The following is a 14,334-nucleotide window of genomic DNA, read 5'->3' as shown; positions in this document are numbered from 1 at the left end:
AACAGACCCACAGACGGTTCATCCTCTGTGGGACTCTAAACTTTAAAGTCCAGTCTGGTTTAGCTCTCCTTGTGTGTGTGTGTGCGTGTGTGTGTGTGTGTGTGTGTGTGTGTGCGTGTGTGTGTGCGCGCGTGTGTGTGTGTGTGCGTGTGTGTGTGTGTGTGTGTAGGTGATCATCCTGATCGGTAACAAGGCCGACCTGGAGGCTCAGAGAGACGTGACGTACGAGGAGGCCAAACAGTTTGCTGAGGAGAACGGTGAGAGCGGTTTCTACAACCATATTATGCTTTGTCTTGTTTTGTTAGGGTTAGGGTTGCAAAGGGGTGGAAAATTACCGGGAAGTTTCCATGGGAAGTTAAGCTGGGGAATTTTGGAAATATTCCAAATTGGAAACTTTTCATGGGAATTGTGGGAATTTATGACAATTGAGGGTAATTTAGTGGAAAGGTATCATATCTAAGCAAAAAACAAAGTTAAGTTATAAGCGGTGATATTCAAGGAAGGAAAGAAAGGAGGAAGGAAGGAGGGTAAGAGGGAAGGAAGGAAGGAAGGAAGAAAGGAAGGAAGGACAGATGGAAGGAAGGAAGGAAGGAAGAAAGAAAGGAAGGAAGGACAGATGGAAGGAAAGAAGGGAGGAAGGAAGGAAGGAAGGAAAAAAGGAAGGACAGAAGGGTGGAAGGAAGGAAGGACAGAAAGAAGAAAGGAAGGAAGGACAGATGGAAGGAAGGAAGGAAAAAAGGAAGGACAGATGGAAGGAAGGAAGGAAGGAAGGAAAAAAGGAAGGACAGATGGAAGGAAGGAAGGAAGAAAGGAAAAAGGAAGGAAGGAAGAAAGAAAGGGAGGAAGGACAGATGGAAGGAAGGACAGAAGGAAGGAAGGAAAAAAGGAAGGAACAGAAGACGGGGAGGAAGGAAGGTAGCCCTCGGCGGGCCGGTTCTGGCCCATGGGCCGCATGTTTGACACCCCTGCTGTACATGAAACCTGATCCACAGTGCATGTAGGGGGCGTGGTCTCAGATAGCACAGTGCATGTAGGGGGCGTGGTCTCAGATAGCATAGATATTCAACTGTACTGCATGATATCTGGTTGTTTTAGTCAGGATTATACTAAAATATTATTTTACACAACTATATTTAAAGTTCCCTAATAAGAACATACCTTCAGTTTAGTAAATTCCCGGTTTATTCCTGTTTATTCTCGTTAATTCCCATGGAAAGTTTCCAAGTTTGAAAATTCCTGGAATTTTGCAACCCTAGTTAGGGTTGAGGTTGGGTTTATACGCTGCTGTTATGTTGCATATCTACGTTAGACTCAGTAAAAGCTCTTAAACTTGATCAGTGTGTGTAGAAATGCTCCTGAAGGTTTTTACATTCACTCATATTGTGGATCAGGTTTCATGTACAGCAGGGGGGTCAAACATGCGGCCCGTGGGCCAGAACCGGCCCGCCGAGAGGTCCAATCCGGCCCACTTTCCTTCCTGTCTTCTTTTCCTTCCTTCTGTCCTTCCTTCTGTCCTTCCTTTTTTCCTTCCTTCCTTCTGTCCTTCCTTCCTTCCTTCCATCTGTCCTTCCTCCCTTTCTTTCTTTCTTCCTTCCTTCCTTTTTCCTTTCTTCCTTCCTTCTTCCTTCCATCTGTCCTTCCTCCCTTTCTTCTTTCTGTCCTTCCTTCCTTCTATCTGTCCTTCCTTCCTTTCTTTCTTCCTTCCTTCCTTCCATCCATCTGTCCTTCGTCCCTTTCTTTCTTTCTTCCTTCCTTCCTTCCTTTTTCCTTTCTTCCTTCCTTCCATCTGTCCTTCCTTTTTTCCTTCCTTCCTTCCTTCCTTTCTTCTTTCTGTCCTTCCTTTTTTCCTTCCTTCCTTCCTTCCTTCCTTCCTTTTTTCCTTCCTTCCTTCCATCTGTCCTTCCTTTTTTCCTTTCTTTGTTCCTTCCTTCCCTTCTTATTTCCTTCTTTCCTTTCCTCCTTCCTTCCATCTTTTTAATGATCCGGCCCACATGAGATCAAATTGGGCTGCATGTGGCCCTTTAATGAAAATGAGTTTGACACCTCTGATGTACAGATATATTTGAGCCTTAAAGAGACAGAAGCTGCATAAAAGGACCAGTAGAAGATAAATAAGAAGTTTTTAACTGGTAATCATGTAAAGATATTCCAGTATATACACAGATTATATAAACACACAGCAGGAAATGTAAAGAATATGAGTCCTCTTTAAAGCTGGTATTCAAATAATGACAGAAACTCAAATATTTGCGTTGCGTGTTAGACCGGCACAAACAGACCAATGTAACCTGCTACCAGCTCATCTGGTACATTTAGGTTAACCTTCCTGTCGTCCTCCCGGGTCAAATTGACCCCGTCTGTTTTGACTGTTCCTTCTTTCCTTCCTTCCTTCAGTCTGTTCTTCCTCCTTCCTTCCTTCCTTCCTTCCATCTGTCCTTCCTTTTTTCCTTCCTTCCATCTGTCCTTCCTCCCTTTCTTTCATCCATCTGTCCTTCTTTCCTTCCTTCCTTCTTTCCTTCCTTCCTTCCTTCAGTCTGTTCTTCCTCCTTCCTTCCTTCCTTCCTTCCTCCCCTCCTTTATTTCCTTTCTTCATTTCTTTCTTTGTCCTTTTCTTCCTTCTTCCTTTGTCTTTTCCTCCCTTTCTTCTTTCTGTCCTCCCTTCCTTCCATCCATCTGTCCTTCCTTCCTTCCTTTCTTCCTTCCTTCCATCTGTCCTTCCTTTTTTCCTTCCTTCCATCTGTCCTTCCTCCCTTTCTTTCATCCATCTGTCCTTCCTTCCTTTCTTCCTTCTGTCCTTCCTTTTTTCCTTTCTTTCTTCCTTCCTTCCTTTCTTAATTTCTTTGTCCTTTCCTTCCTTCTTCCTTCGTCCCTCCCTCCTTCCTTCCTCCCTCCTTCCTTTGTCTTTTCCTTCCTTCCTTCCTTCCTTCCTCCTTTCCTTCCTTCCTCCCTTCTTTCCTTCCTTCCCTCTTACCCTCCTTCCTCCCCTCTTACCCTCCTTCCTCCCTTCCCTCTTACCCTCCTTCCTTCCTTCCTTTATTTCCTTTCTTCATTTCTTTCTTTGTCCTTTTCTTCCTTCTTCCTTCCTTCCTTTGTCTTTTCCTCCCTTTCTTCTTTCTGTCCTCCCTTCCTTCCATCCATCTGTCCTTCCTTCCTTCCTTTCTTCCTTCCTTCCATCTGTCCTTCCTCCCTTTTTTCCTTCCTTCCATCTGTCCTTCCTTTTTTCCTTCCTTCCATCTGTCCTTCCTCCCTTTCTTTCATCCATCTGTCCTTCCTTCCTTTCTTCCTTCTGTCCTTCCTTTTTTCCTTTCTTTCTTCCTTCCTTCCTTCCATCCATCTGTCCTTCCTTCCTTCCTTCCTTTCTTAATTTCTTTGTCCTTTCCTTCCTTCTTCCTTCCTCCCTCCCTCCTTCCTTCCTCCCTCCTTCCTTTGTCTTTTCCTTCCTTCCTTCCTCCTTTCCTTCCTTCCTCCCTTCTTTCCTTCCTTTCCTCTTACCCTCCTTCCTTCCTCCTTTCCTTCCTTCCTTCTTCTTTTCCTCTTTCCTTCTTCCTCACTCCCTTCCTTGACTGGAGGACAACAGGAGGGTTAAGTCATGTTATACTCACACTGCATTTCTATTTTAACAGATATTCATGTTTCCTGGTGGGTTATTCTGTCACATTAGGAGCCCACAGTACTTTATAAGGCTTCCTGGAGAAAGTGTTGAGTTTCATTCATGGAAGTGGAACATCCAATATGATTTAAGGAAATGGACATTATATTGAATTTATTAAGACAGCAGGGAGGAAGTGTTGAGTTTCTGTTAACGGGGCTCATTAGGAATAAAAGCCTGGTTCTCTCTTTGCCGCTGAGGTGAATAAAGAAGCGTTTACTGTCTGTCTAAACCTGAGACGTGGCTGACTGGTCTCTCTCTGCTTCTGTTGTTGGTCAGGTTTACTGTTTCTAGAGGCCAGCGCTAAAACGTAAGTACACCAACTCTCTTAACTCTTATCTTCCCAAAGGTGTTAGATAGATGGGGTTGAGGTCAGGATTCTTTGCAGGCCAAACTGGGAACACCATGAGCACAAAGTTACTGTCTATTACATCATCATGTTACGCTGTTGCTTTAAGATTCACCTTCACTGAAAGTTAACAACCCAAAGCTTCAGGCCAGAGTGTCCACAGACTTCTGGACTCTGTATTATTTCATAGATGGAGGGAAAATCTAATTAAGAATTCAGTTTAAACTTCTTTTCTGAGACGATAAATCTTGAATCTTAAATCTAACTTCTGATTTATTTATTTGTGTTTTGATTCATTTTGCTCCCTTCCTCCATCCTCCAGAGGGGAGAATGTGGAGGAGGCCTTCCTTGAGGCAGCAAAGAGGATTTACCAGAACATCCAGGACGGCAGTCTGGACCTGAACGCTGCCGAGTCAGGAGTCCAGCACAAGCCATCGGCGCCGCAGGGAGGCCGCCTCAACGCCGACAGCCAGCCGGCCAAAGAAGGCTGCAGCTGCTAACCACAGACAGAAACTACAGACCCGACAGACAGACGGACGGACAGAGACACAGACAGATTCACAGAGAACCCCTCTCCGCCTGGCACTAATATGCTTCTTCTATCCAGAGTGTGTCCAACAGGATTTAGCAGGATTACATCGATTTAATGCAGTGATCCAGTCCAACCACCTGTGGTCAAATCCAGACCTCAGACACCCACAGACCCATCTAGAAACCTTCAACTATCCAAACATCTGTGGTCTCATTCCAGCTCACTCACTAGTCCACTATACAGACCGCCATCAGCCTATATCCCCGCCCATTTGGCCCCAACCTCGGCCAATCCAGACCCTTCAAAACAGCAACAGGACAGCTGTCATCCCAGCAAGACTTGACTACTCTGGACCACCGTTGGCCCGGCTCAAGCAATAATTATATAAGTTTGGGACTACACCCACATGTCCCCAGAGACAAATTAAGGTAGTCCAATTTGGACCAGCCTACAGCCCAAATCTGGACTTCATCAAATTCAGTTCACCCCAGTTCCAAATCTAGCAATGGACAGATCCAGAACCCAACCATGAACATCTTTAGCCCACATTCCTGGCCCAAACCTAGGCCAATCCTGACTATTCCAGCCACTACAGGAAGACTAAAGACCTTTCTTCTCCACACCTGAGACACTGTTGGCCTGATTGAAACTCTAGCCTCAAATTTGCACCACCTTTGTCCCACATGCCAAAAGGCCAAATACGGATACAAGCCTCCAAATCTGGACTTCATTCACTAAAACAGGATCGTCTTTATTCACATGTGGACATCGCTATAGACGCTGGACTGCACTTCACCCCAGACCAAGGAATGTCCCTGATGTGAAGCATTAACAGCCCAGAATCAGAAATCTCTTGACCCTTTCCCTCAACCAGTCTGGGGCATGATCCTTACACGAGCAAGGGTAGTCTACATTTGGAAGTACCTGAACAGCCCAAACCTGGACTACATTGCACTGAAATTCGATCACCCTTGTTCTAAATCTGGACCTTGCCATGGACAGATCCAGAGGCCCAGTTTAATTCAGACTCTTCTAAACCCAGAGGAGGACAGTATTTACCCTTTCACCAAGATCAAACCCCTATTGTCAAGACTGGACTACCCACATGTGCCCAGGGACAAATCAAAGTATTGCACAATTTCGGACCAACTTTAAAGCCCAGAGATCTACTACACTTGATCCATCACAGCTCCAGATCTGTTGGTTCGACTCAAGTGAAGGTTTAACTCCCCTCATCCCAGATGCGATACACCCCTGTCTTTAGAGACCAAATTGCACTGAAATACGATCACCCTTGTTCTAAATCTGGACCTAGCCATGGACAGATCCAGAGGCCCAGTTTAATTCAGACTGTTCTAAACCCGGAGGAGGACAGTATTTACCCTTTCACCAAGATCAAACCCCTATTGTCAAGACTGGACTACCCACATGTGCCCAGGGACAAATCAAAGTATTGCACAATTTCGGACCAACTTAAAGCCCAGAGATCTACTACACTCAATCCATCACAGCTCCAGATCTGTTGGTTCGACTCAAGTGAAGGTTTAACTCCCCTCATCCCAGATGCGATACACCCCTGTCTTTAGAGACCAATTGCACTGAAATTCGATCACCCTTGTTCTAAATCTAATTCAGACTGTTCCAAACCCAGAGGAGGACAGTATTTACCCTTTCACCAAGATCAAACCCCTACTGTCAAGACTGGACTACCCACATGTGCCCAAGAAGCCCAGATATCTACTACACTCAATCCATCACAGCTCCAGATCTGTTGGTTCGACTCAAGTGAAGGTTTAACTCCCCTCATCCCAGACGTGATACACCCCTGTCTTTAGAGACCAATTGCACTGAAATTCGATCACCCTTGTTCTAAATCTAATTCAGACTGTTCCAAACCCAGAGGAGGACAGTATTTACCCTTTCACCAAGATCAAACCCCTATTGTCAAGACTGGACTACCCACATGTGCCCAGGGACAAATCAAAATAGATATCTACTACACTTGATCCATCACAGCTCCAGATCTGTTGGCTCGACTCAAGTGAAGGTTTAACTCCCCTCATCCCAGACGTGATACACCCCTGTCTTTAGAGACCAAATTGCACTGAAATACGATCACCCTTGTTCTAAATCTGGACCTTGCCATGGACAGATCCAGAGGCCCAGTTTAATTCAGACTGTTCTAAACCCGGAGGAGGACAGTATTTACCCTTTCACCAAGATCAAACCCCTATTGTCAAGACTGGACTACCCACATAATCGTACCACAGCTCCAGATCTGTTGGCTCGACTCAAGTGAAGGTTTAACTCCCCTCATCCCAGACATGATACACCCCTGTCTTTAGAGACCAATAAAAAAGGTACATGGCTTAATGTTGGACTGTCCTGTAGACCACATCTGGACTATACTTCACCAAAACACCACGCTTGTTCCAAATCGGACTTCAATCAAACCTTCAGATCGACACCACAGGGTCGAATTAAGAACAACCTCGGCTATACATCTAGATCATCTTTGCCATCGACTCTGACACACGCGCTCTTCACATGAATGTTTGGATTTATTTTTGTATTTTTGTTCCAACACGTCCTACATCTACCCCCTCACCGCCCCCTCCCTCAGGAAATCTGTTGTTATTCGTTCATTCTTTTCATCCCTTCCTCTGCTCAACTTCATGTCAGCTCCTCGTTTCACAGATTCTCAGTCGACACTCTTCAACAGGTGTGCTGAGCTTTTCTGAGCTTTCTGAGTTCTGATAGTTTGGTTTATTTATTCCTTCAGTGGTTTGTATGTGGATCACGACCTCGCTGCTGCATTTAAACCATGTTAATGTGGGTTTGTTAATGCTGATTGGAGTCTTTGAAACTTGGCGACTGTTAAAGCTGTTTGTTGTTTGCGTCTCTCTAAAAGGAGCTCTGGAGGCTTTTCACTATAATCTCACTGGTGTTTGAATTCGGTCCAGTCGCCTCAGAAGCAGGTTAAAGATCCGTTTACTCATCACAGTTAATACGACTAAGCCTCTGGAAGTAGTCACTGCGTCTGAAGTCTGCAGAAATACCCCCAAGAATGTAATTTATCCGAGCGGTTTATTGAGTTTATAAGACGTTGTGGAATCCAGGATTGTGGAGCTCGACCCCATATGAGCGGCGAGAAGTCAGGAAATGACCGCTTCTGCTCCTTTTTACTTTACAAGAATGCGATTATTAGAAAAAGCCTTAATATGCTTCACATGAACTGATTTGTATGATGTGTCATCTGATTATATATTTAAGGAATATCTCAAAAGGGACTCGGGTCTCTTTTATCACACGTTCGTAGACAGGATCCCCACGACTCCACACTTCACCTCGTTTTATTTTTAAAAGTCTAAACTATTTTAAGTAATGTTGTAATTTCTCGGCGACATGAAGGCGACATCGGTATTTATTGATAGTTCAGTTGAAGAGGGATGCAGCAACTGATTTGAAGGAGATGATGATGATGATGATGAAGAACAAATTGGACTGAACCAGAATGTCACTGCTAATTATTCTCATGATTATTTTTAAAACACAAATATATAAATGTTAACATATTTTCAATGTCACAGCTTCTCCTGGTTAGTAACTGATGCATATTTTTAATTTACAGTAACAAACTTAACATAATTCTGCTAAAATAAGGGGGCATAAAAGTATAAATAACACATTAAAATCAATAAATTACTACGTTTGATATCTTAAAGGTGCAATATGTAACAATTTTAGATTAAAACATTTCCAAATGAACTAAAATAATCAACAGAATGTGACGATAATATAAAAGTTTTGATGCCAAAGACGTCTGTGTGTTGTGTTGCAGAGATTAGTTAGCCTGTCCTGTAATACCACGTTGTACCTTAAGGGGGCGATAGTGAGTCGCTGTAGCGTCCGGTCCAACATGAGAGGAAGAAGAAGAAGAAGAAGTAGCGTTTCCTCTTCTGGGTTAATTTATTCAAGGAAACGTTAGCTCAGCGTTTTCATACTTAGCCAAAATCCTGCTTACTTAGTTTCGTAGCTAACGGAGCGATGATGATGATGCTCTATCAATGCAGCGCTAGTTTAGTGTTAGCTAACGTAACGGAAACTCCCAACTTTCTGCAGATAAACTCGACAATTTTAACATATTGCACCTTTAAAAAGAAGATTACGACTTTGAGCATATTGTTAAAAAAAAACGTATGTGCAACAAAATAAAGAAAAAAACCCGCTTCCCTTCGTTTAGCTTCGATTGCCCCCCGATGTCAATCTTTCTTCTAACTTCTACGTTCTATCGGCTCCATTTTTTAAATATGAAATAATTCGGAGGCGTAGAGTGAGACCTCTGCGTTATATAAACCAGCTCTGTCAGGTTCAACTCGGTCAGTCGGTCAAATTTTGTCCGTTTTAAAAGAAAAAAAGAAAAAAAAGAAAAAATCATTCCAGCGTTAACTTTTAGCTTCGAAACACAAACACATTAAAAAAAACCTGCAAAAATGTAGCTTCACTTTATTTTAACGCTCTCGAGAATACGTAAAAGTTGCATTAATTGGAAGAAAAACATCGTAAACAGCGTTTTGTGATGTTTAACACGGTGATTTCTGTTAATGCAGCGTTACCATTTAAAGCAGGGGGGTCAAACATGCGGCTCGTGGGCCAGAACCGGCCCGCCGAGGGGTCCGATCCGGCCCACTTTCCTTTCTGTGTTCTTTTCCTTCCTTCCTTCCTTCCCTTCTTTCTTCTGTTCTTCCATCCCTCCTTTCCTTCTTCATCCCTTCCTTTCTTCCCTCCTTACTCCCTCCTTCCTTCCCTCCTCCTTCCTCCCTCCTTTCCTTCCTTCCCTCCTCCCTTACTCCCTCCTTTCCTTCCCTTCCTTCTGTCCTTCCTGCCATATGTCCTTCCTACCTTCCTGTTTTCCTGTCTTCATTCATTCCTTCCTTCCTTCCTTCCTCCGTTTCTTCCTTCTTTCTTCTTCCGTCTCTTTCCTTCTTTCCCTTCTTATTTCCTTCCTTCCTTCCATCTGTCCTTCCTCCCTTTCTTCCATCTGTCCTTCCTCCCTTTCTTCCTCCATTTCTTCCATCTGTCCCTTCTTATTTCCTTTCTTCCTCCTCTCCTTCCCTCCTTCTTTTTAATGATCCGGCCCACATGAGATCATATTGGTCTGTATGTGGCCCTTGAATGAAAGTGAGTTTGACCCCCCTGATTTAAAGGAAGTACTGATTATCGCAGCCTTAACTTGATACGACTCTGCTCTCGTTTTCTCAGATTTACACTAAAAACACGACGTCTGTTCGTCTCCACGCTCGTTAAACACGACGTCTGTTCGTCTCCACGCTCGTTAAACACGACGTCTGTTCGTCTCCACGCTCGTTAAACACGACGTCTGTTCGTCTCCACGCTCGTTAAACACGACGTCTGTTCGTCTCCACGCTCGTTAAACTGCTTTAAACAGACCCTAACCCTACGAAGGGAAAGTCTGAGAAATGTTTCCGCTTCTCTAAAAAAAACGACAAAATCCAAGAAGCCACAAAAATGACTCTAATTGAAATGTTGAAGTTCAAATTAATATAAAGAAATTGATTGTACATTTTATAATTCTTCATATTTTACCATCTTAAAAATTAAAAAAGTTAAAGTTTGTCAGAAATGTGATTAATTATGATAAAAATCTAAAATTGTGACTTTTAACCTTCGTGTCGGCCTCCCGGCTGTTTTGACTGTTCCTTCCTTCCTTCCTTCCTTCCCTCCTTCCTCCCTCCCTTCCTCCTTTCCTTCCTCCCTCCTTTCCTTCCCTTCCTTCCTCCCTCCTTTCCTTCCTTGCTTCCTCCCTCCTTTCCCCTCCCTTCCCTTCCCCCTCCCTTCCTCCCTTCCTTCTTCGTCCCTCCCTCCTTTCCTTCCCTCCTCTTCCTTCCTCCCTTCCTTCGTCCCTCCCTTCCCTTCCCTCCCCTCCTCCCTCCCTCCCTTCTTCCTTTCCTTCCTTCCTTCTTCCTCCCTCCCTCCTTTCCTTTCCTTCCTCCATCCCTCCTTTCCTTCTCCCTTCCTTCTTCTTTCCTCCCTCCTTTCCTCCCTCCCTCCCTCCCTCCTTCCTTCCTTTACTCGAGGGTTCAGGGTCCGGCTCCTCTGTGGTGTTTTTTTGGTTTTGTGACGTCGTTTTCTCGTCCTGTTCGCTTCCATCGATCGGCGGTTCAGGTTCAGGTCGGCGAGTCTCTCTCTCTCTCTCTCTCTCTCTCGTGTACATATCCGGTCGAAGCGCGGAAAGTATTCTGAAGTTTTCCACCGAGTTTAAAAACCTGTTGCTTGTGTTTGTTTGTGTGTCCAGATGTTTCCACTCTGGAGTATCTGTCCACATCTGTCTGGACAGGGAGAGATCAGAGCTGCTTTTACTTCTTTCGTTGTCCTCTGATTGGTGGACAGCAGCCTTCTTCTTCAACTGTGATGCTTGATTTTATGAATGAAGCCCCCCCCTCACTGTACAAATACACAAAACTGAAGGTTTTTTTTTTTTTTTTTGGAGAAACATCCTGTTGCTTTTTTTCAACACGTATTAACCTGCACGCTGCATCGGCCAGTTGGGGGTGGGGGGAGGTGGTGGGGTCTTTTTATTTCTTTAAACTTTACTCTGAAATATTTTAATACGTTTCTAGGGACCAAAAAAAGTAAAAAAAAAAAAAAATTAAAAAAATCAACAAGGATTCAGTTTTATTGTGAGCGCCGCCTTAAAGTTTCCCCTCCGCCAAAATAAAAGCACACAAGCATTAAATTTAAAGAGAAACACTCAAAAGGAGAGGCGGTGTCGTCGCCCCCTAGTGGACAAAATAGTGAAATTCACAATTCTTGCAACGACAAAAAACTAAATTAATTAAACGATAAATGCTTGAAGATTTAATCGTAACACTGCTCGGCCTGACGGGGGCGCTGTGATCAGGCTGAACCCCCCCCGCCCCCCAGCTGGCTGTAACGTGCTCTGACCATCGTTTCTTTCTTTTTCTTTTTCTTTTTTTTCCTGTAATGTTTGTTGATTTTTTTTTTCTGTCTGCTAAAAGTAACAAATGTGCTTCTTTATGATTTGTTGACTATTTATATTCTAAATCTGTAATGATTTTCTTCGAGCTGTACCTCTCATTGTACGACCATGGGGATTCAGTAATTTGTAAATAAAGTATATATACTGTATATACTCTGACGGCTCGGCAGCAAGTTTGTCTGAATGGTCTGTTTATTTGTTTGTTTGGGTTTTTTTCTCCTTTATTTGAGTAGAAACGGAGCGAGGGATGACCTGCAGCAACGGTCCCTTAACAGAATCGAACCAGTGACAAACACCTCAACCACTCAGCTGCTGGATGGTTATAATCAGGGCTGGGAAATATGTTGATATCGTGATGTGAGACTAGATATCGAGGGTTAATGTCAAACAAACCGTAGCACCACTTCACACCACAGCAAAAAAATAAAAATAAGAAAGGAAAACCAATCAAAAAACGACAACACACTATCTCAGACCTCAGACCCACAGAGAGAAGAATAAAACATAATTAGTCATGATAAAATGCCCATTTCACTCACATCACCTAAAGATACCAGCAGTTAAAGCAGATTTATCAATAGGGTAAAATGCTTAAAAAGAGACACCACCACCACCTATATTTAAGTTATTGTGTCTTCAGTCCTGATTTCACTGTAATCTGTTAGTTGTTGCAATACCTGAACAGGACACTAGATGGCGCATTAAGCATTAGACTCTGCTGTGATTAAACATAACTTATTTAACTTCTTATTTTAATAATGAGATGTTCCTCAAATTAACTGTAATAGTCAAAATTACTTCCATCATTTCTTATCCTACATTTAAATTTTCTACACTTCATATTTATGTCTTTTATAAAGTCTTTTTAACACTTTACAATATTAACAACAGGATGTGGTGAAACAGCTGCAGAAATAGCTCATCAATGCTAACTCTGCTAAAAACAACTTAGCTTCATGCTATTGTCCTGATGGCTGCAGCTACTTTAGTGTTTGCATTTATTCAGAGATGTTTTAAGTCTCGTTGTCCTCAATGTTTCAGTGCTGACACTTTAAATGAGCAAACAGAAAAAGCAACAAAAGGAATAACTCACACTGCATCCGGCTAGCATCCGGCTAGCATAGCAGCAGCGGGATTAGCTCCGGGTCTCAGCTCCGGTCCGGTCCAAACTGCTTCTTCCTCTCTTCTAGTTAAAGTCTTGTCAAATTAAGTTTTTGCAAAGAAATAACCAAATAATAATCTTCTTTAATTTCCGCGGCTCCACTTTAACGTCATCTCCTGAAACTACAGCTGACGGGAGGACGTGAATGACAGCCGGAAGTGTACAATCACAGTAGATAATAATTCGCTGCCAATCAAAGTGGGCGTGTCCGGTGCGCTTCGCGGGGAAACTGAAGGTAGCCAATCAGAGAGCAGCTTCAGGTCATGTGGTTTGAGGTTGGCGCCGCGCAAACAGGAAGTACATAAAGAAATTAATAAAATACGATTTGGAATTGATTCATAATGAATGCTGAGAGACTAACAGGCGCAGTTTACAAGAAAATACTTTTTATTGAATAATTATTTAGTATTATCTAATTAACTTATATTTAATATGTTTACTTTATCTAGATATTTAGGGGGGCGGAGCCTCAGCGGCATTATCTCCCGCCTCCTTAAGATTAACTGACTAGTTTAGTTTATCGTAATATGGTGATACGGCAGAAGAGTCTTTTCCTGCTTTTAAAGGCTGAATTACAGTAAAATGATGTTATTTTGTTCTAGCTGTTTTACCTTTTACCCAAATGACTGATTATTATTGATCAGAAGTCCCACAGTGTAAATATGTGATCAAATTGGACTGTATGTGGCCCTTGAATGAAAATGAGTTTGACTCCTCTGCTCTAATGTATCTCAACACGTAGACTCATAACGAGACTAAAACACATTTTAATGGACTTAGACCAATCCTAAAAAAAATGACACTAAAGTCATGTGACACTATTTTTTTTTTTTACTTAAGACACAAACGTTTTTCATCTCCAAACATTATCATAAAACAAGTTATAAAGTTGTTGTTTTTTTACTCCAAAGTTGATTTATTCACATCATAATCTGTTGCTTTTTAATGTTGTAATATTTAAGGCTTCATATTTAACATATAACATAAATCATAGTAGAGCAGTGTGTTGAAAGGACCAGTTCATGACGTTTGAAGTGTTTTAAAGCAGCAGTCAGATGTTCATATGAAGAGTTACGAGGTTTTATTCTTCCTGTTTATACTGAAGGCATCTAAAGACTGTTCCTTCCTTCCTTCCTCCCTCCCTCCTTGTCCCCCCCCCCCCCACCTTCCTTCTTTCCTCTGTCCTTCCTTCCTTCCTCCCTCCCTCCTTGTCTCCCCCCCCCCCCACCTCCCTTCTTTCCACCGTCCTTCCTTCCTCTCTCCTTCCTCCCTCCATCCCCCTCCCTCCCTCCCTCCCTCCCTCCCTTCCTTCCTTTCTCCCTCCTTTCCTTCCTGCTTCCTTCCTTCCTTCCTCCCTCCCTTCTCTCCTTAATTCCTTCCTCCTGTCTTTCCTTGACCCGAGGACAACAGGAGGAATAAATGACAGCTGCTGCTTTAAAACCAGCCTGAAACACAGTGAACTGCTCCTTTAAAGTTTAATATTCAATAACAGAAATAAACAGTTGTAAAGTCTCCGTTCTGAGTTTCAGGTCACAACTTTCCTCCGGTGTGACGTTCAACAAAAACCCTGTGATGATGTCATCCCGAGTCCGCTGACATCATCACAGCTCACAGTTCTGAT

General features: G+C 43.1%; 1 protein-coding gene across 1 annotated transcript in view; it reads left to right on the top strand.

The window, feature by feature from the left end:
* The window catches only part of LOC128364618 (ras-related protein Rab-14-like), an 8,919-nt gene extending 4,126 nt beyond the window's left edge, over nt 1–4,793 (top strand). The window contains exons 6-8 of the mRNA XM_053325183.1: nt 170–257; nt 3,929–3,959; nt 4,321–4,793. Coding sequence (XP_053181158.1) covers nt 170–257; nt 3,929–3,959; nt 4,321–4,498 — 297 coding nt within the window. The 3' untranslated portion in view covers nt 4,499–4,793. The remainder of the gene's footprint in view (nt 1–169; nt 258–3,928; nt 3,960–4,320) is intronic.
* Nucleotides 4,794–14,334: the final 9,541 nt, after the last annotated feature.

Source organism: Scomber japonicus, chromosome 9 (assembly GCF_027409825.1).
Source record: "Scomber japonicus isolate fScoJap1 chromosome 9, fScoJap1.pri, whole genome shotgun sequence".
In the NCBI taxonomy this organism is placed as follows: domain Eukaryota; kingdom Metazoa; phylum Chordata; class Actinopteri; order Scombriformes; family Scombridae; genus Scomber; species Scomber japonicus.
This window is presented reverse-complemented; position numbering and strand designations above follow the sequence as displayed.